Below are 22500 nucleotides of genomic sequence, written 5' to 3'. Positions count from 1 at the left end.
ACTATTGCCTTTGTTTAAAACCAGCTTGACCGACCACTCAGCGTGCTCTTATTTTTAAACCAAGTATAAAAATACATTAACATTGTCCACAGAATGAACCAACCGTGGGATGTCATCTTTATCTCATATGGGATGTTTGTCTAGGGAAGGGAGACACTTTTCCTTCCAGAAAACTCCGTCCGACAGCCACACTCAGGGGTCACCATCATAATAAGAAACAGCTAAGAGGATCAGGTTAAACCAACATTTCTCTGAAAAACAGCCATTTTCATCACCTCTATGGACGCGCCGGCACAGTGTGTGGTTTCTTTCAGCTGTCCCAGAGCTAGTTTAAAAACATAGTGCTAAATCTGACTCCTCTTTTTCTTTCTCTCTCTCTCTCTCTCTCTCTCTCTCTCTCTCTCTCTCTCGCTCTCTCTCCCTCTTTTTCTCTCTCTCTCTCTCCAGCCTCCGAGCGTCTGACAGAGGAGCAGGCGGAGGACTTGATGGCCTGGATGAGGAACTCCCTGGGTCCTAGAGTAACCAACGTCAAGGTACCAGAACCACCGTCTCTACACGCCTCACCACCAGAACCACCGTCTCTACACGCCTCACCACCAGAACCACCCTCTCTACACACCTCACCACCAGAACCACCCTCTCTACACACCTCACCACCAGAACCACCCTCTCTACACACCTCACCACCAGAACCACCCTCTCTATACACCTCACCACCAGAACCACCCTCTCTACACACCTCACCACCAGAACCACCCTCTCTACACACCTCACCACCAGAACCACCCCCTCTACACACCTCACCACCAGAACCACCCTCTCTACACACCTCACCACCAGAACCACCATCTCTACACACCTCACCACCAGAACCACCCTCTCTACACACCTCACCACCAGAACCACCCTCTCTACACACCTCACCACCAGAACCACCCTCTCTACACACCTCACCACCAGAACCACCCTCTCTACACACCTCACCACCAGAACCACCCTCTCTACACACCTCACCACCAGAACCACCCCCTCTACACACCTCACCACCAGAACCACCCCCTCTACACACCTCACCACCAGAACCAGAACCACCCTCTCTACACACCTCACCACCAGAACCACCCTCTCTACACACCTCACCACCAGAACCACCCCCTCTACACACCTCACCACCAGAACCACCCCCTCTACACACCTCACCACCAGAACCACCCTCTCTACACACCTCACCACCAGAACCACCCTCTCTACACACCTCACCACCAGAACCACCCCCTCTACACACCTCACCACCAGAACCACCCTCTCTACACACCTCACCACCAGAACCACCCTCTCTACACACCTCACCACCAGAACCACCCTCTCTACACACCTCACCACCAGAACCACCCCCTCTACACACCTCACCACCAGAACCACCCTCTCTACACACCTCACCACCAGAACCACCCTCTCTACACACCTCACCACCAGAACCACCCTCTCTACACACCTCACCACCCCCTCTACACACCTCACCACCAGAACCACACTCTCTACACACCTCACCACCAGAACCACCCTCTCTACACACCTCACCACCAGAACCACCCTCTCTACACACCTCACCACCAGAACCACCCTCTCTACACACCTCACCACCAGAACCACCCTCTCTACACACCTCACCACCAGAACCACCCCCTCTACACACCTCACCACCAGAACCACCCCCTCTACACACCTCACCACCAGAACCACCCCCTCTACACACCTCACCACCAGAACCACCCCCTCTACACACCTCACCACCAGAACCACCCCCTCTACACACCTCACCACCAGAACCACCCCCTCTACACACCTCACCACCAGAACCACCCTCTCTACACACCTCACCACCAGAACCACCCCCTCTACACACCTCACCACCAGAACCACCCTCTCTACACACCTCACCACCAGAACCACCCCCTCTACACACCTCACCACCAGAACCACCCCCTCTACACACCTCACCACCAGAACCACCCTCTCTACACACCTCACCACCAGAACCACCCTCTCTACACACCTCACCACCAGAACCACCCCCTCTACACACCTCACCACCAGAACCACCCCCTCTACACACCTCACCACCAGAACCACCCTCTCTACACACCTCACCACCAGAACCACCCCCTCTACACACCTCACCACCAGAACCACCCCCTCTACACACCTCACCACCAGAACCACCCCCTCTACACACCTCACCACCAGAACCACCCCCTCTACACACCTCACCACCAGAACCACCCTCTCTACACACCTCACCACCAGAACCACCCCCTCTACACACCTCACCACCAGAACCACCCTCTCTACACACCTCACCACCAGAACCACCCCCTCTACACACCTCACCACCAGAACCACCCTCTCTACACACCTCACCACCAGAACCACCCCCTCTACACACCTCACCACCAGAACCACCCTCTCTACACACCTCACCACCAGAACCACCCTCTCTACACACCTCACCACCAGAACCACCATCTCTACACACCTCACCACCAGAACCACCCTCTCTACACACCTCACCACCAGAACCACCCCCTCTACACACCTCACCACCAGAACCACTCTCTCTACACACCTCACCACCAGAACCACCCTCTCTACACACCTCACCACCAGAACCACCCCCTCTACACACCTCACCACCAGAACCACCCTCTCTACACACCTCACCACCAGAACCACCCTCTCTACACACCTCACCACCAGAACCACCCTCTCTACACACCTCACCACCAGAACCACCCCCTCTACACACCTCACCACCAGAACCACCCTCTCTACACACCTCACCACCAGAACCACCCTCTCTACACACCTCACCACCAGAACCACCCTCTCTACACACCTCACCACCAGAACCAGAACCACCCTCTACACACCTCACCACCAGAACCACCCCCTCTACACACCTCACCACCAGAACCACCGTCTCTACACACCTCACCACCAGAACCACCCTCTCTACACACCTCACCACCAGAACCACCCTCTCTACACACCTCACCACCAGAACCACCCTCTCTACACACCTCACCACCAGAACCAGAACCACCCTCTCTACACACCTCACCACCAGAACCACCCTCTCTACACACCTCACCACCAGAACCACCCTCTCTACACACCTCACCACCAGAACCACCCCCTCTACACACCTCACCACCAGAACCACCCCCTCTACACACCTCACCACCCCCTCTACACACCTCACCACCCCCTCTACACACCTCACCACCAGAACCACCCCCTCTACACACCTCACCACCAGAACCACCCTCTCTACACACCTCACCACCAGAACCACCCTCTCTACACACCTCACCACCAGAACCACCCTCTCTACACACCTCACCACCAGAATCACCCCCTCTACACACCTCACCACCAGAACCACCCCCTCTACACACCTCACCACCAGAACCACCCTCTCTACACACCTCACCACCAGAACCACCCCCTCTACACACCTCACCACCAGAACCACCCTCTCTACACACCTCACCACCAGAACCACCCCCTCTACACACCTCACCACCAGAACCACCCCCTCTACACACCTCACCACCAGAACCACCCCCTCTACACACCTCACCACCAGAACCACCCCCTCTACACACCTCACCACCAGAACCACCCTCTCTACACACCTCACCACCAGAACCACCCCCTCTACACACCTCACCACCAGAACCACCATCTCTACACACCTCACCACCAGAACCACCCTCTCTACACACCTCACCACCAGAACCACCCTCTCTACACACCTCACCACCAGAACCACCGTCTCTACACACCTCACCACCAGAACCACCCCCTCTACACACCTCACCACCAGAACCCCAGAACCACCCTCTCTACACACCTCACCACCAGAACCACCCCCTCTACACACCTCACCACCAGAACCACCCCCTCTACACACCTCACCACCAGAACCACCCCCTCTACACACCTCACCACCAGAACCACCCCCTCTACACACCTCACCACCAGAACCACCCTCTCTACACACCTCACCACCAGAACCACCCTCTCTACACACCTCACCACCAGAACCACCCTCTCTACACACCTCACCACCAGAACCACCCTCTCTACACACCTCACCACCAGAACCACCCCCTCTACACACCTCACCACCAGAACCCCAGAACCACCCTCTCTACACACCTCACCACCAGAACCACCCCCTCTACACACCTCACCACCAGAACCACCCCCTCTACACACCTCACCACCAGAACCACCCTCTCTACACACCTCACCACCAGAACCACCCTCTCTACACACCTCACCACCAGAACCACCCTCTCTACACACCTCACCACCAGAACCACCCCCTCTACACACCTCACCACCCCCTCTACACACCTCACCACCAGAACCACCCTCTCTACACACCTCACCACCAGAACCACCCTCTCTACACACCTCACCACCAGAACCACCCCCTCTACACACCTCACCACCAGAACCACCCTCTCTACACACCTCACCACCAGAACCACCCTCTCTACACACCTCACCACCAGAACCACCGTCTCTACACACCTCACCACCAGAACCATCCTCTCTACACACCTCACCACCAGAACCACCCCCTCTACACACCTCACCACCAGAACCACCCTCTCTACACACCTCACCACCAGAACCACCCTCTCTACACACCTCACCACCAGAACCACCCCCTCTACACACCTCACCACCAGAACCCCAGAACCACCCCCTCTACACACCTCACCACCAGAACCACCCCCTCTACACACCTCACCACCAGAACCACCCTCTCTACACACCTCACCATCAGAACCACCCTCTCTACACACCTCACCACCAGAACCACCATCTCTACACACCTCACCACCAGAACCACACTCTCTACACACCTCACCACCAGAACCACCCCCTCTACACACCTCACCACCAGAACCACCCCCTCTACACACCTCACCACCAGAACCACCCCCTCTACACACCTCACCACCAGAACCACCCCCTCTACACACCTCACCACCAGAACCACCCTCTCTACACACCTCACCACCAGAACCACCCCCTCTACACACCTCACCACCAGAACCACCCCCTCTACACACCTCACCACCAGAACCACCCCCTCTACACACCTCACCACCAGAACCACCCCCTCTACACACCTCACCACCAGAACCAGAACCACCCTCTCTACACACCTCACCACCAGAACCACCCTCTCTACACACCTCACCACCAGAACCACCCTCTCTACACACCTCACCACCAGAACCACCCTCTCTACACACCTCACCACCAGAACCACCCTCTCTACACACCTCACCACCAGAACCACCCTCTCTACACACCTCACCACCAGAACCACCCTCTCTACACACCTCACCACCAGAACCACCCCCTCTACACACCTCACCACCCCCTCTACACACCTCACCACCCCCTCTACACACCTCACCACCAGAACCACCCCCTCTACACACCTCACCACCAGAACCACCCTCTCTACACACCTCACCACCAGAACCACCCTCTCTACACACCTCACCACCAGAACCACCCTCTCTACACACCTCACCACCAGAATCACCCCCTCTACACACCTCACCACCAGAACCACCCCCTCTACACACCTCACCACCAGAACCACCCTCTCTACACACCTCACCACCAGAACCACCCCCTCTACACACCTCACCACCAGAACCACCCTCTCTACACACCTCACCACCAGAACCACCCCCTCTACACACCTCACCACCAGAACCACCATCTCTACACACCTCACCACCAGAACCACCCTCTCTACACACCTCACCACCAGAACCACCCCCTCTACACACCTCACCACCAGAACCACCCTCTCTACACACCTCACCACCAGAACCACCCCCTCTACACACCTCACCACCAGAACCACCGTCTCTACACACCTCACCACCAGAACCACCCCCTCTACACACCTCACCACCAGAACCCCAGAACCACCCTCTCTACACACCTCACCACCAGAACCACCCCCTCTACACACCTCACCACCAGAACCACCCCCTCTACACACCTCACCACCAGAACCACCCCCTCTACACACCTCACCACCAGAACCACCCTCTCTACACACCTCACCACCAGAACCACCCTCTCTACACACCTCACCACCAGAACCACCCTCTCTACACACCTCACCACCAGAACCACCCTCTCTACACACCTCACCACCAGAACCACCCTCTCTACACACCTCACCACCAGAACCACCCCCTCTACACACCTCACCACCCCCTCTACACACCTCACCACCCCCTCTACACACCTCACCACCAGAACCACCCCCTCTACACACCTCACCACCAGAACCACCCTCTCTACACACCTCACCACCAGAACCACCCTCTCTACACACCTCACCACCAGAACCACCCTCTCTACACACCTCACCACCAGAATCACCCCCTCTACACACCTCACCACCAGAACCACCCCCTCTACACACCTCACCACCAGAACCACCCTCTCTACACACCTCACCACCAGAACCACCCCCTCTACACACCTCACCACCAGAACCACCCTCTCTACACACCTCACCACCAGAACCACCCCCTCTACACACCTCACCACCAGAACCACCATCTCTACACACCTCACCACCAGAACCACCCTCTCTACACACCTCACCACCAGAACCACCCTCTCTACACACCTCACCACCAGAACCACCGTCTCTACACACCTCACCACCAGAACCACCCCCTCTACACACCTCACCACCAGAACCCCAGAACCACCCTCTCTACACACCTCACCACCAGAACCACCCCCTCTACACACCTCACCACCAGAACCACCCCCTCTACACACCTCACCACCAGAACCACCCCCTCTACACACCTCACCACCAGAACCACCCCCTCTACACACCTCACCACCAGAACCACCCTCTCTACACACCTCACCACCAGAACCACCCTCTCTACACACCTCACCACCAGAACCACCCTCTCTACACACCTCACCACCAGAACCACCCTCTCTACACACCTCACCACCAGAACCACCCCCTCTACACACCTCACCACCAGAACCCCAGAACCACCCTCTCTACACACCTCACCACCAGAACCACCCCCTCTACACACCTCACCACCAGAACCACCCCCTCTACACACCTCACCACCAGAACCACCCTCTCTACACACCTCACCACCAGAACCACCCTCTCTACACACCTCACCACCAGAACCACCCTCTCTACACACCTCACCACCAGAACCAGAACCACCCCCTCTACACACCTCACCACCAGAACCACCCTCTCTACACACCTCACCACCAGAACCACCCCCTCTACACACCTCACCACCAGAACCACCCTCTCTACACACCTCACCACCAGAACCACCATCTCTACACACCTCACCACCAGAACCACCATCTCTACACACCTCACCACCAGAACCACCATCTCTACACACCTCACCACCAGAACCACCCTCTCTACACACCTCACCACCAGAACCACCCCCTCTACACACCTCACCACCAGAACCACCCCCTCTACACACCTCACCACCAGAACCACCCTCTCTACACACCTCACCACCAGAACCACACTCTCTACACACCTCACCACCAGAACCACCCCCTCTACACACCTCACCACCAGAACCACCCCCTCTACACACCTCACCACCAGAACCACCCCCTCTACACACCTCACCACCAGAACCACCCCCTCTACACACCTCACCACCAGAACCACCCTCTCTACACACCTCACCACCAGAACCACCCTCTCTACACACCTCACCACCAGAACCACCCTCTCTACACACCTCACCACCAGAACCACCACCACCCTCTCTACACACCTCACCACCAGAACCACCCCCTCTACACACCTCACCACCAGAACCACCCTCTCTACACACCTCACCACCAGAACCACCCTCTCTACACACCTCACCACCAGAACCACCATCTCTACACACCTCACCACCAGAACCACCCTCTCTACACACCTCACCACCAGAACCACACTCTCTACACACCTCACCACCAGAACCACCCCCTCTACACACCTCACCACCAGAACCACCCCCTCTACACACCTCACCACCAGAACCACCCTCTCTACACACCTCACCACCAGAACCACCCCCTCTACACACCTCACCACCAGAACCAGAACCACCCCCTCTACACACCTCACCACCAGAACCACCCCCTCTACACACCTCACCACCAGAACCACCATCTCTACACACCTCACCACCAGAACCACCCCCTCTACACACCTCACCACCAGAACCAGAACCACCCTCTCTACACACCTCACCACCAGAACCACCCCCTCTACACACCTCACCACCAGAACCACCCTCTCTACACACCTCACCACCAGAACCACCCTCTCTACACACCTCACCACCAGAACCACCCTCTCTACACACCTCACCACCAGAACCACCCCCTCTACACACCTCACCACCAGAACCCCAGAACCACCCTCTCTACACACCTCACCACCAGAACCACCCCCTCTACACACCTCACCACCAGAACCACCCCCTCTACACACCTCACCACCAGAACCACCCTCTCTACACACCTCACCACCAGAACCACCCTCTCTACACACCTCACCACCAGAACCACCCTCTCTACACACCTCACCACCAGAACCACCCCCTCTACACACCTCACCACCCCCTCTACACACCTCACCACCAGAACCACCCTCTCTACACACCTCACCACCAGAACCACCCTCTCTACACACCTCACCACCAGAACCACCCTCTCTACACACCTCACCACCAGAACCACCGTCTCTACACACCTCACCACCAGAACCATCCTCTCTACACACCTCACCACCAGAACCACCCCCTCTACACACCTCACCACCAGAACCACCCTCTCTACACACCTCACCACCAGAACCACCCTCTCTACACACCTCACCACCAGAACCACCCCCTCTACACACCTCACCACCAGAACCCCAGAACCACCCCCTCTACACACCTCACCACCAGAACCACCCCCTCTACACACCTCACCACCAGAACCACCCTCTCTACACACCTCACCATCAGAACCACCCTCTCTACACACCTCACCACCAGAACCACCATCTCTACACACCTCACCACCAGAACCACACTCTCTACACACCTCACCACCAGAACCACCCCCTCTACACACCTCACCACCAGAACCACCCCCTCTACACACCTCACCACCAGAACCCCAGAACCACCCTCTCTACACACCTCACCACCAGAACCACCCCCTCTACACACCTCACCACCAGAACCACCCCCTCTACACACCTCACCACCAGAACCACCCCCTCTACACACCTCACCACCAGAACCACCCCCTCTACACACCTCACCACCAGAACCACCCTCTCTACACACCTCACCACCAGAACCACCCTCTCTACACACCTCACCACCAGAACCACCCTCTCTACACACCTCACCACCAGAACCACCCTCTCTACACACCTCACCACCAGAACCACCCCCTCTACACACCTCACCACCAGAACCCCAGAACCACCCTCTCTACACACCTCACCACCAGAACCACCCCCTCTACACACCTCACCACCAGAACCACCCCCTCTACACACCTCACCACCAGAACCACCCTCTCTACACACCTCACCACCAGAACCACCCTCTCTACACACCTCACCACCAGAACCACCCTCTCTACACACCTCACCACCAGAACCAGAACCACCCCCTCTACACACCTCACCACCAGAACCACCCTCTCTACACACCTCACCACCAGAACCACCCCCTCTACACACCTCACCACCAGAACCACCCTCTCTACACACCTCACCACCAGAACCACCATCTCTACACACCTCACCACCAGAACCACCATCTCTACACACCTCACCACCAGAACCACCATCTCTACACACCTCACCACCAGAACCACCCTCTCTACACACCTCACCACCAGAACCACCCCCTCTACACACCTCACCACCAGAACCACCCCCTCTACACACCTCACCACCAGAACCACCCTCTCTACACACCTCACCACCAGAACCACACTCTCTACACACCTCACCACCAGAACCACCCCCTCTACACACCTCACCACCAGAACCACCCCCTCTACACACCTCACCACCAGAACCACCCCCTCTACACACCTCACCACCAGAACCACCCCCTCTACACACCTCACCACCAGAACCACCCTCTCTACACACCTCACCACCAGAACCACCCTCTCTACACACCTCACCACCAGAACCACCCTCTCTACACACCTCACCACCAGAACCACCACCACCCTCTCTACACACCTCACCACCAGAACCACCCCCTCTACACACCTCACCACCAGAACCACCCTCTCTACACACCTCACCACCAGAACCACCCTCTCTACACACCTCACCACCAGAACCACCATCTCTACACACCTCACCACCAGAACCACCCTCTCTACACACCTCACCACCAGAACCACACTCTCTACACACCTCACCACCAGAACCACCCCCTCTACACACCTCACCACCAGAACCACCCCCTCTACACACCTCACCACCAGAACCACCCTCTCTACACACCTCACCACCAGAACCACCCCCTCTACACACCTCACCACCAGAACCAGAACCACCCCCTCTACACACCTCACCACCAGAACCACCCCCTCTACACACCTCACCACCAGAACCACCATCTCTACACACCTCACCACCAGAACCACCCCCTCTACACACCTCACCACCAGAACCAGAACCACCCTCTCTACACACCTCACCACCAGAACCACCCCCTCTACACACCTCACCACCAGAACCACCCTCTCTACACACCTCACCACCAGAACCACCCTCTCTACACACCTCACCACCAGAACCACCCTCTCTACACACCTCACCACCAGAACCACCCCCTCTACACACCTCACCACCAGAACCCCAGAACCACCCTCTCTACACACCTCACCACCAGAACCACCCCCTCTACACACCTCACCACCAGAACCACCCCCTCTACACACCTCACCACCAGAACCACCCTCTCTACACACCTCACCACCAGAACCACCCTCTCTACACACCTCACCACCAGAACCACCCTCTCTACACACCTCACCACCAGAACCACCCCCTCTACACACCTCACCACCCCCTCTACACACCTCACCACCAGAACCACCCTCTCTACACACCTCACCACCAGAACCACCCTCTCTACACACCTCACCACCAGAACCACCCTCTCTACACACCTCACCACCAGAACCACCGTCTCTACACACCTCACCACCAGAACCATCCTCTCTACACACCTCACCACCAGAACCACCCCCTCTACACACCTCACCACCAGAACCACCCTCTCTACACACCTCACCACCAGAACCACCCTCTCTACACACCTCACCACCAGAACCACCCCCTCTACACACCTCACCACCAGAACCCCAGAACCACCCCCTCTACACACCTCACCACCAGAACCACCCCCTCTACACACCTCACCACCAGAACCACCCTCTCTACACACCTCACCATCAGAACCACCCTCTCTACACACCTCACCACCAGAACCACCATCTCTACACACCTCACCACCAGAACCACACTCTCTACACACCTCACCACCAGAACCACCCCCTCTACACACCTCACCACCAGAACCACCCCCTCTACACACCTCACCACCAGAACCACCCCCTCTACACACCTCACCACCAGAACCACCCCCTCTACACACCTCACCACCAGAACCACCCTCTCTACACACCTCACCACCAGAACCACCCCCTCTACACACCTCACCACCAGAACCACCCCCTCTACACACCTCACCACCAGAACCACCCCCTCTACACACCTCACCACCAGAACCACCCCCTCTACACACCTCACCACCAGAACCAGAACCACCCTCTCTACACACCTCACCACCAGAACCACCCTCTCTACACACCTCACCACCAGAACCACCCTCTCTACACACCTCACCACCAGAACCACCCTCTCTACACACCTCACCACCAGAACCACCCTCTCTACACACCTCACCACCAGAACCACCCTCTCTACACACCTCACCACCAGAACCACCCTCTCTACACACCTCACCACCAGAACCACCCCCTCTACACACCTCACCACCCCCTCTACACACCTCACCACCCCCTCTACACACCTCACCACCAGAACCACCCCCTCTACACACCTCACCACCAGAACCACCCTCTCTACACACCTCACCACCAGAACCACCCTCTCTACACACCTCACCACCAGAACCACCCTCTCTACACACCTCACCACCAGAATCACCCCCTCTACACACCTCACCACCAGAACCACCCCCTCTACACACCTCACCACCAGAACCACCCTCTCTACACACCTCACCACCAGAACCACCCCCTCTACACACCTCACCACCAGAACCACCCTCTCTACACACCTCACCACCAGAACCACCCCCTCTACACACCTCACCACCAGAACCACCCCCTCTACACACCTCACCACCAGAACCACCCCCTCTACACACCTCACCACCAGAACCACCCTCTCTACACACCTCACCACCAGAACCACCGTCTCTACACACCTCACCACCAGAACCATCCTCTCTACACACCTCACCACCAGAACCACCCCCTCTACACACCTCACCACCAGAACCACCCTCTCTACACACCTCACCACCAGAACCACCCTCTCTACACACCTCACCACCAGAACCACCCCCTCTACACACCTCACCACCAGAACCCCAGAACCACCCCCTCTACACACCTCACCACCAGAACCACCCCCTCTACACACCTCACCACCAGAACCACCCTCTCTACACACCTCACCATCAGAACCACCCTCTCTACACACCTCACCACCAGAACCACCATCTCTACACACCTCACCACCAGAACCACACTCTCTACACACCTCACCACCAGAACCACCCCCTCTACACACCTCACCACCAGAACCACCCCCTCTACACACCTCACCACCAGAACCACCCCCTCTACACACCTCACCACCAGAACCACCCCCTCTACACACCTCACCACCAGAACCACCCTCTCTACACACCTCACCACCAGAACCACCCCCTCTACACACCTCACCACCAGAACCACCCCCTCTACACACCTCACCACCAGAACCACCCCCTCTACACACCTCACCACCAGAACCACCCCCTCTACACACCTCACCACCAGAACCAGAACCACCCTCTCTACACACCTCACCACCAGAACCACCCTCTCTACACACCTCACCACCAGAACCACCCTCTCTACACACCTCACCACCAGAACCACCCTCTCTACACACCTCACCACCAGAACCACCCTCTCTACACACCTCACCACCAGAACCACCCTCTCTACACACCTCACCACCAGAACCACCCTCTCTACACACCTCACCACCAGAACCACCCCCTCTACACACCTCACCACCCCCTCTACACACCTCACCACCCCCTCTACACACCTCACCACCAGAACCACCCCCTCTACACACCTCACCACCAGAACCACCCTCTCTACACACCTCACCACCAGAACCACCCTCTCTACACACCTCACCACCAGAACCACCCTCTCTACACACCTCACCACCAGAATCACCCCCTCTACACACCTCACCACCAGAACCACCCCCTCTACACACCTCACCACCAGAACCACCCTCTCTACACACCTCACCACCAGAACCACCCCCTCTACACACCTCACCACCAGAACCACCCTCTCTACACACCTCACCACCAGAACCACCCCCTCTACACACCTCACCACCAGAACCACCCCCTCTACACACCTCACCACCAGAACCACCCCCTCTACACACCTCACCACCAGAACCACCCCCTCTACACACCTCACCACCAGAACCACCCTCTCTACACACCTCACCACCAGAACCACCCCCTCTACACACCTCACCACCAGAACCACCATCTCTACACACCTCACCACCAGAACCACCCTCTCTACACACCTCACCACCAGAACCACCCTCTCTACACACCTCACCACCAGAACCACCGTCTCTACACACCTCACCACCAGAACCACCCCCTCTACACACCTCACCACCAGAACCCAGAACCACCCTCTCTACACACCTCACCACCAGAACCACCCCCTCTACACACCTCACCACCAGAACCACCCTCTCTACACACCTCACCACCAGAACCACCATCTCTACACACCTCACCACCAGAACCACCCTCTCTACACACCTCACCACCAGAACCACACTCTCTACACACCTCACCACCAGAACCACCCCCTCTACACACCTCACCACCAGAACCACCCCCTCTACACACCTCACCACCAGAACCACCCTCTCTACACACCTCACCACCAGAACCACCCCCTCTACACACCTCACCACCAGAACCAGAACCACCCCCTCTACACACCTCACCACCAGAACCACCCCCTCTACACACCTCACCACCAGAACCACCATCTCTACACACCTCACCACCAGAACCACCCCCTCTACACACCTCACCACCAGAACCACCCTCTCTACACACCTCACCACCAGAACCACCATCTCTACACACCTCACCACCAGAACCACCCCCTCTACACACCTCACCACCAGAACCACCCTCTCTACACACCTCACCACCAGAACCACCCTCTCTACACACCTCACCACCAGAACCAGAACCACCCCCTCTACACACCTCACCACCAGAACCACCCTCTCTACACACCTCACCACCAGAACCACCCTCTCTACACACCTCACCACCAGAACCACCCCCTCTACACACCTCACCACCAGAACCACCATCTCTACACACCTCACCACCAGAACCACCCCCTCTACACACCTCACCACCAGAACCACCCCCTCTACACACCTCACCACCAGAACCACCCTCTCTACACACCTCACCACCAGAACCACCCCCTCTACACACCTCACCACCAGAACCACCCCCTCTACACACCTCACCACCAGAACCACCCCCTCTACACACCTCACCACCAGAACCACCCCCTCTACACACCTCACCACCAGAACCACCCTCTCTACACACCTCACCACCAGAACCACCCTCTCTACACACCTCACCACCAGAACCACCCCCTCTACACACCTCACCACCAGAACCACCATCTCTACACACCTCACCACCAGAACCACCGTCTCTACACACCTCACCACCAGAACCACCCTCTCTACACACCTCACCACCAGAACCACCCTCTCTACACACCTCACCACCAGAACCAGAACCACCCCCTCTACACACCTCACCACCAGAACCACCCTCTCTACACACCTCACCACCAGAACCACCCTCTCTACACACCTCACCACCAGAACCACCGTCTCTACACACCTCACCACCAGAACCACCCCCTCTACACACCTCACCACCAGAACCACCCTCTCTACACACCTCACCACCAGAACCACCCCCTCTACACACCTCACCACTAGAACCCCAGAACCACCCTCTCTACACACCTCACCACCAGAACCACCCCCTCTACACACCTCACCACCAGAACCACCCCCTCTACACACCTCACCACCAGAACCACCCCCTCTACACACCTCACCACCAGAACCACCCTCTCTACACACCTCACCACCAGAACCACCCTCTCTACACACCTCACCACCAGAACCACACTCTCTACACACCTCACCACCAGAACCACCCCCTCTACACACCTCACCACCAGAACCACCCTCTCTACACACCTCACCACCAGAACCACCCTCTCTACACACCTCACCACCAGAACCACCCTCTCTACACACCTCACCACCAGAACCACCCTCTCTACACACCTCACCACCAGAACCACCCTCTCTACACACCTCACCACCAGAACCACCCTCTCTACACACCTCACCACCAGAACCACCCTCTCTACACACCTCACCACCAGAACCACCCTCTCTACACACCTCACCACCAGAACCACCCCCTCTACACACCTCACCACCAGAACCACCCCCTCTACACACCTCACCACCAGAACCACCCTCTCTACACACCTCACCACCAGAACCACCCCCTCTACACACCTCACCACCAGAACCACCCCCTCTACACACCTCACCACCAGAACCACCCTCTCTACACACCTCACCACCAGAACCACCCCCTCTACACACCTCACCACCAGAACCACCCCCTCTACACACCTCACCACCAGAACCACCCTCTCTACACACCTCACCACCAGAACCACCCTCTCTACACACCTCACCACCAGAACCACCCTCTCTACACACCTCACCACCAGAACCCCAGAACCACCATCTCTACACCCCCGACTGAGCTTCTGCTAGAGTTGGAACCGTGTTGAAGTATCTCAGAATACAGGTGCTGGTCTGGGATCAGCTCCTTGCCTGTTTATATGAATGTTATTAAGCAGATACAACCGATCCTGGACCAGCACTCCTATTGAGATGCATTGTTCAGGAACCTCAGCTTCTTCTCTGAAGTATTATTCTGGCCTTTTGACTGGCTGTCTGATTGGTTGATTGACGTGTCTTCTTCATTGTGACCCCCCCCCCCAAGGTGACCCCCCGCCTGGACACTCACCCGGCCATGATCACGGTGCTGGAGATGGGCGCGGCCCGCCACTTTCTACGCACCCAGCAGATGGCGCGCAGCTCGGAGGAGAGGGCCCAGATCCTGCAGCCCACGCTGGAGATCAACGCCGGGTAGGACCAGAAGGGGGGGGGGTTAGGACCTGGGGGCTGTGAGCTCTGTGAGAGGAGGTGAGGAGGAGTAGCTCTGTGAGAGGAGGTTAGGGGAGCAGCTCTGTGAGAGGAGGTGAGGGGAGGGGAGCAGCTCTGTGAGAGGAGGTGAGAGGAGGTGAGAGGAGGTGAGGAGGAGTAGCTCTGTGAGAGGAGGTGAGAGGAGGTGAGGAGGAGTAGCTCTGTGAGAGGAGGTGAGGGGAGCAGCTCTGTGAGAGGAGGTGAGGAGGAGTAGCTCTGTGAGAGGAGGTGAGGAGGAGTAGCTCTGTGAGAGGAGGTGAGGGGAGCAGCCCTGTGAGAGGAGGGGAGCAGCTCTGTGAGAGGAGGTGAGGAGGAGTAGCTCTGTGAGGGGAGGTGAGGGGAGCAGCTCTGTGAGAGGAGGTGAGGGGAGCAGCTCTGTGAGAGGAGGTGAGGGGAGCAGCCCTGTGAGAGGAGGTGAGGGGAGCAGCCCTGTGAGAGGAGCAGCTCTGTGAGAGGAGGTGAGGGGAGCAGCTCTGTGAGAGGAGGTGAGGGGAGCAGCTCTGTGAGAGGAGGTGAGGAGGAGTAGCTCTGTGAGAGGAGGTGAGGAGGAGTAGCTCTGTGAGAGGAGGTGAGGGGAGCAGCTCTGTGAGAGGAGGTGAGGGGAGCAGCTCTGTGAGAGGAGGTGAGGGGAGCAGCTCTGTGAGAGGAGGTGAGGGGAGCAGCTCTGTGAGGAGGAGCAGCCCTGTGAGAGGAGGTGAGGGGAGCAGCCCTGTGAGAGGAGAGCAGCTCTGTGAGAGGAGGTGAGGGGAGTAGCTCTGTGAGAGGAGGTGAGATGAGCAGCCCTGTGAGAGGAGGTGAGAGGAGCAGCCCTGTGAGAGGAGGTGAGAGGAGCAGCCCTGTGAGAGGAGGTGAGGGGAGCAGCCCTGTGAGAGGAGGTGAGGGGAGCAGCTCTGTGAGAGGAGGTGAGAGGAGCAGCTCTGTGAGAGGAGGTGAGGGGAGCAGCCCTGTGAGAGGAGGTGAGGGGAGCAGCCCTGTGAGAGGAGGTGAGGAGGAGTAGCTCTGTGAGAGGAGGTGAGGAGGAGTAGCTCTGTGAGAGGAGGTGAGATGAGCAGCCCTGTGCGAGGAGGTGAGGGGAGCAGCTCTGTGAGAGGAGGTGAGGGGAGCAGCCCTGTGAGAGGAGGTGAGGGGAGCAGCCCTGTGAGAGGAGGTGAGGGGAGCAGCTCTGTGAGAGGAGGTGAGGGGAGCAGCTCTGTGAGAGGAGGTGAGGGGAGCAGCTCTGTGAGAGGAGGTGAGGGGAGCAGCCCTGTGAGAGGAGGTGAGAGGAGCAGCTCTGTGAGAGGAGGTGAGGAGGAGTAGCTCTGTGAGAGGAGGTGAGGGGAGCAGCTCTGTGAGAGGAGGTGAGGGGAGCAGCTCTGTGAGAGGAGGTGAGGGGAGCAGCTCTGTGAGAGGAGGTGAGGGGAGCAGCTCTGTGAGAGGAGGTGAGGGGAGCAGCTCTGTGAGAGGAGGTGAGGGGAGCAGCTCTGTGAGGAGGAGCAGCCCTGTGAGAGGAGGTGAGGGGAGCAGCCCTGTGAGAGGAGAGCAGCTCTGTGAGAGGAGGTGAGGGGAGCAGCTCTGTGAGAGGAGGTGAGGGGAGTAGCTCTGTGAGAGGAGGTGAGGGGAGCAGCCCTGTGAGAGGAGGTGAGGGGAGCAGCCCTGTGAGAGGAGGTGAGGAGGAGTAGCTCTGTGAGAGGAGGTGAGGAGGAGTAGCTCTGTGAGAGGAGGTGAGATGAGCAGCCCTGTGAGAGGAGGTGAGGGGAGCAGTCCTGTGCGAGGAGGTGAGGGGAGCAGCTCTGTGCGAGGAGGTGAGGGGAGCAGCCCTGTGAGAGGAGGTGAGGGGAGCAGCTCTGTGAGAGGAGGTGAGGGGAGCAGCTCTGTGAGAGGAGGTGAGCAGCTCTGTGAGAGGAGGTGAGGGGAGCAGCTCTGTGAGAGGAGGTGAGAGGAGCAGCTCTGTGAGAGGAGGTGAGGGGAGCAGCTCTGTGAGAGGAGGTGAGGGGAGCAGCTCTGTGAGGGGAGGTGAGGAGGAGTAGCCCTGTGAGAGGAGGTGAGAGGAGCAGCCCTGTGAGAGGAGGGGAGCAGCTCTGTGAGAGGAGGTGAGGAGGAGTAGCTCTGTGAGAGGAGGTGAGGGGAGCAGCTCTGTGAGAGGAGGTGAGGGGAGCAGCTCTGTGAGAGGAGGTGAGGGGAGCAGCTCTGTGAGAGGAGGTGAGGGGAGCAGCTCTGTGAGAGGAGCAGCAGGGGGTCTGAGGGTCCCAGGATAAAACTGTAGTCCCATCCAGGTCTGACTGATCTCTCTCTTCTCCACGTGTGGTTCTCTCTCCCTCTCTCTCTCCCTCCCTCCCTCCCCCCTCTCTCTCTCTCTCTCCCTCTCTCCCTCCTTCCCTCTCTCTCTCCCTCCCTCCCTCTCTCCCTCCTTCCATATCACCCAGTCTCATCGATTTTCTTATCTTCTCCATCTCTCTATATCTTCTCTCCATATCTCTCCATAATGTGCTCTCTCTCTCCTCATGCTCTCCCCTCTCATCTCTCTCTCCATATCAGCTGATCTCTCTTGGTGGAGGGATGATGGGAAAATGTGGATTTTCTTTTTGAATGAATATGGCTCACTAGCCCATGAGAATCCTAACATGTAAAGCCAGGATTAACCCGTTTAACCCTGAAAATAAAGTGACAACATTTCAAATATTAATTGGATTTTCCCTATAATACTAGAAAGCACAGTTTCTCAGCTTTCAGCAAGTGTTGGAGTGAGGATTTTTTTTAGATTTGTTGGATATTTTTTTTTATATTATTAAATATTTGTTAGATATTTGTAAAATGTTGCCGGTGACGTGGTCGTATTAAAAGGGTTAAACAAGCCAGGAAGCTGTTAACGTCGGTGGATTTGAAACGTAGAAGTGTACCTGAGTAGAACAGACACTATACTTTTACTGAAACGCATAACATCAGATCATTTCAGTGTTCAAACAAGTCCATGCGCCTGTATGGTCAAAAGTCCGATAATGAATGTTGAAATACAGACACGTCTGGCACTACTAATGTCACATCATGTGTATCAATGATTGACCAACGTAAGCTCTCTACAAACCATGGTAGAGTGAATAAGAGGACATTAACATCTCCATCTAGTGGTCAAACAAGTCCATGTACCTGTTTGGTCAAAAGTATCTTTAAGAGTTTAACATGTTTTTGAATGATTTTTCAAGATGCCCATCCACGTCCATTGTATGACCAAAACGGTGTTAGAGCAATTATCAACTTTGTGATGTAAACGCTCATAGGCAGAAAAAGTTCTACAGTATAATAATAATACATTTTATTTCTATAGTGCCTTTCCAGATGCTCAGAGCACTGGCAGTTGTATGTGCCGTTGCGTTTCCATTCTTTTCATGTATCTGAAAGTCTTCTACTCAAATGGAATCCATCTGAACTAGCTGGACGTCTACTTAGTAAAGTTGTTGTTGTGCTGCTTCCACCTCTGCTAGACACGACCTGATCAAGAAGATGCACTCGCTGAAGGAGACAGACTCTCAGCTGGCTGGACTGCTGCTTGAGCAGGTACACACACACACACACACCCGCACACACACTCACTATGCCTATCTCTATGGGCTCACGATCATCACGATCGGTCCTCATATAATAAAACTCCAGATGTTCTCCGTCCGTTCAGATCTACGACAACGCGATGATCGCCGCCGGCCTCAACGACGACCCGCGCCCCATGATCGCCCGTCTCAACGAGCTGCTGACCAAGGCTCTGGAGAAGCACTGACCACCCCCACCCAGGCCTCTCACACACCCACCCAGGCCTCTCACACACCCACCCACCCAGGCCTCTCACACACCATCCCTCCATGCCCTGCATTAACTGACTGTCTGAGGAAAGAGCAATTACTGACTGACTGACTGACTGACTGATTGGCTGACTGACTGACTGACTGATTGGCTGACTGACTGATTGGCTGACTGACTGACTGATTGGCTGACTGACTGACTGGCTGGCTGACTGATTGGCTGACTGACTGACTGATTGGCTGACTGACTGACTGGCTGACTGACTGATTGGCTGACTGACTGACTGACTGACTGACTGACTGACTGACTGACTGACTGACTGGCTGACTGACTGATTGGCTGACTGACTGATTGGCTGACTGACTGACTGACTGGCTGGCTGGCTGACTGACTGATTGGCTGACTGACTGACTGATTGGCTGACTGACTGACTGGCTGACTGACTGATTGGCTGACTGACTGACTGACTGACTGACTGACTGACTGACTGACTGACTGACTGGCTGACTGACTGATTGGCTGACTGACTGACTGATTGGCTGACTGACTGATTGGCTGACTGACTGACTGATTGGCTGACTGACTGACTGACTGGCTGGCTGGCTGACTGACTGACTGACTGACTGACTGGCTGACTGGCTGACTGACTGACTGATTGGCTGACTGGCTGACTGACTGACTGACTGACTGACTGGCTGGCTGACTGACTGACTGACTGATTGATTGACTGACTGCCTGCCTGCCTGGTTGACTGAGCAGACCGCTCACCAGGAGCAGGAAGGCCTCTGCCAGCCCAGAGGCGTGGAAGGGGAGGAGCCTGTTCGGGCCTCAGGTGTGAACTCCTCCCAGGTCCCGGGGTCGTAACCACGACTCCACAGCTACGTTTCTGTGTGTTTGTCAGGTTGTATACGTCAGGCAGGCTTGACTCAACGTGAGGGTGACATTTATGTGACTGTGTCGTCGGCAGAGAAGATTCAGGAACAGGATCTTGAGATGTGTTGTAGAGTCAAGGTTCGGGCTGCCCGTGAGGGACTCGTATGACATTGTGGATTTGTCCTACGGCCATCAGCTGAATAAAATGTCACTTCGCTCACTTTTCATGTTTGTTTAAATATCCTTAGTGTGTTTCTTCTTTTGTACCATTTTGTTACATTTTAATTTGAAATGAGAAAAGTCATTCGATTAGAGATGTATAAAGATATTTACCCAGTTGTAAATTCAAATCAATGTTAAGACCTCGGATGTTTAACTGTAACATGGATGGATTGTACACTTCATATCGGTGTAAAAGGGTCCGTGCTCAAACTGCTGTACAATAAGCTTCAGCAGCGGTTCAATGCTTTCAAAACACTTCACCGTCCAACAATGTACGGTATGATGTAGATGATTGAGAATAAAACATTTACTGAACCCATTTAAGCAGAATAAAATAAACATAGATTTTGGAAAACAATTATTTTTCAACAGTGACACCATGTGGAGAGAGATGGTACTGCGCAAATTCCAGCCTTGGAAACGATGCACTACTCACAAGGGAGATTTTGAAAATATGATTTACTGCATTTTAGAGTAGTACAGACATCTTAGTCCAGTGTTGTGATCGAGGAAGAAGATTCCAGACGTCGTCTTCCAGCCCGGATGTGGGCGGCGGTTTGCGCAGAGCAGGGAAACGTTCTGATTAGAGGAGTCGCCGCGGCAACGATGCCAGCATCCCAGCGCCGCCCGTGCCGCTCCGTGGGAGCAAATCCGCCAGTCCTGCTGCCGAGGGGGGGGGGCACCTCGGGGTCAGTCTCACCCCCCCCCCCCCACCTCCAGGACCGCCGGGCGGGTTGGCGTGTCGCTCTCCTCCCAGCCCACGGACGGCG

The 22500-nt window shown here is 56.4% G+C and overlaps 2 protein-coding genes across 2 annotated transcripts in view; one reads left to right on the top strand and one right to left on the bottom strand.

Annotated features, from left to right (window-relative positions):
• Nucleotides 1–21978, top strand: part of trap1 (TNF receptor-associated protein 1) — a 41986-nt gene extending 20008 nt beyond the window's left edge. The window contains exons 14-17 of the mRNA XM_084462347.1: nt 448–533; nt 16662–16807; nt 20323–20395; nt 20511–21978. Coding sequence (XP_084318473.1) covers nt 448–533; nt 16662–16807; nt 20323–20395; nt 20511–20612 — 407 coding nt within the window. The 3' untranslated portion in view covers nt 20613–21978. The remainder of the gene's footprint in view (nt 1–447; nt 534–16661; nt 16808–20322; nt 20396–20510) is intronic.
• Nucleotides 21979–22198: 220 nt separating this feature from the next.
• LOC311328377 (MAPK regulated corepressor interacting protein 2-like) overlaps nt 22199–22500 on the bottom strand; it is a 7835-nt gene continuing 7533 nt past the window's right edge. The window contains exon 5 of the mRNA XM_084462353.1: nt 22199–22500. This exon is cut by the window's right edge and continues 74 nt beyond it. The gene's annotated coding sequence lies outside the window, so the exon portion shown is untranslated.

The sequence above is a fragment of the Borostomias antarcticus genome (assembly GCF_949987555.1).
Source record: "Borostomias antarcticus genome assembly, contig: scaffold_155, whole genome shotgun sequence".
Lineage (NCBI taxonomy): Eukaryota > Metazoa > Chordata > Actinopteri > Stomiiformes > Stomiidae > Borostomias > Borostomias antarcticus.
Note: the sequence above shows the minus strand (reverse complement) of the source record. Positions and strands in the feature narration are given on the sequence as shown.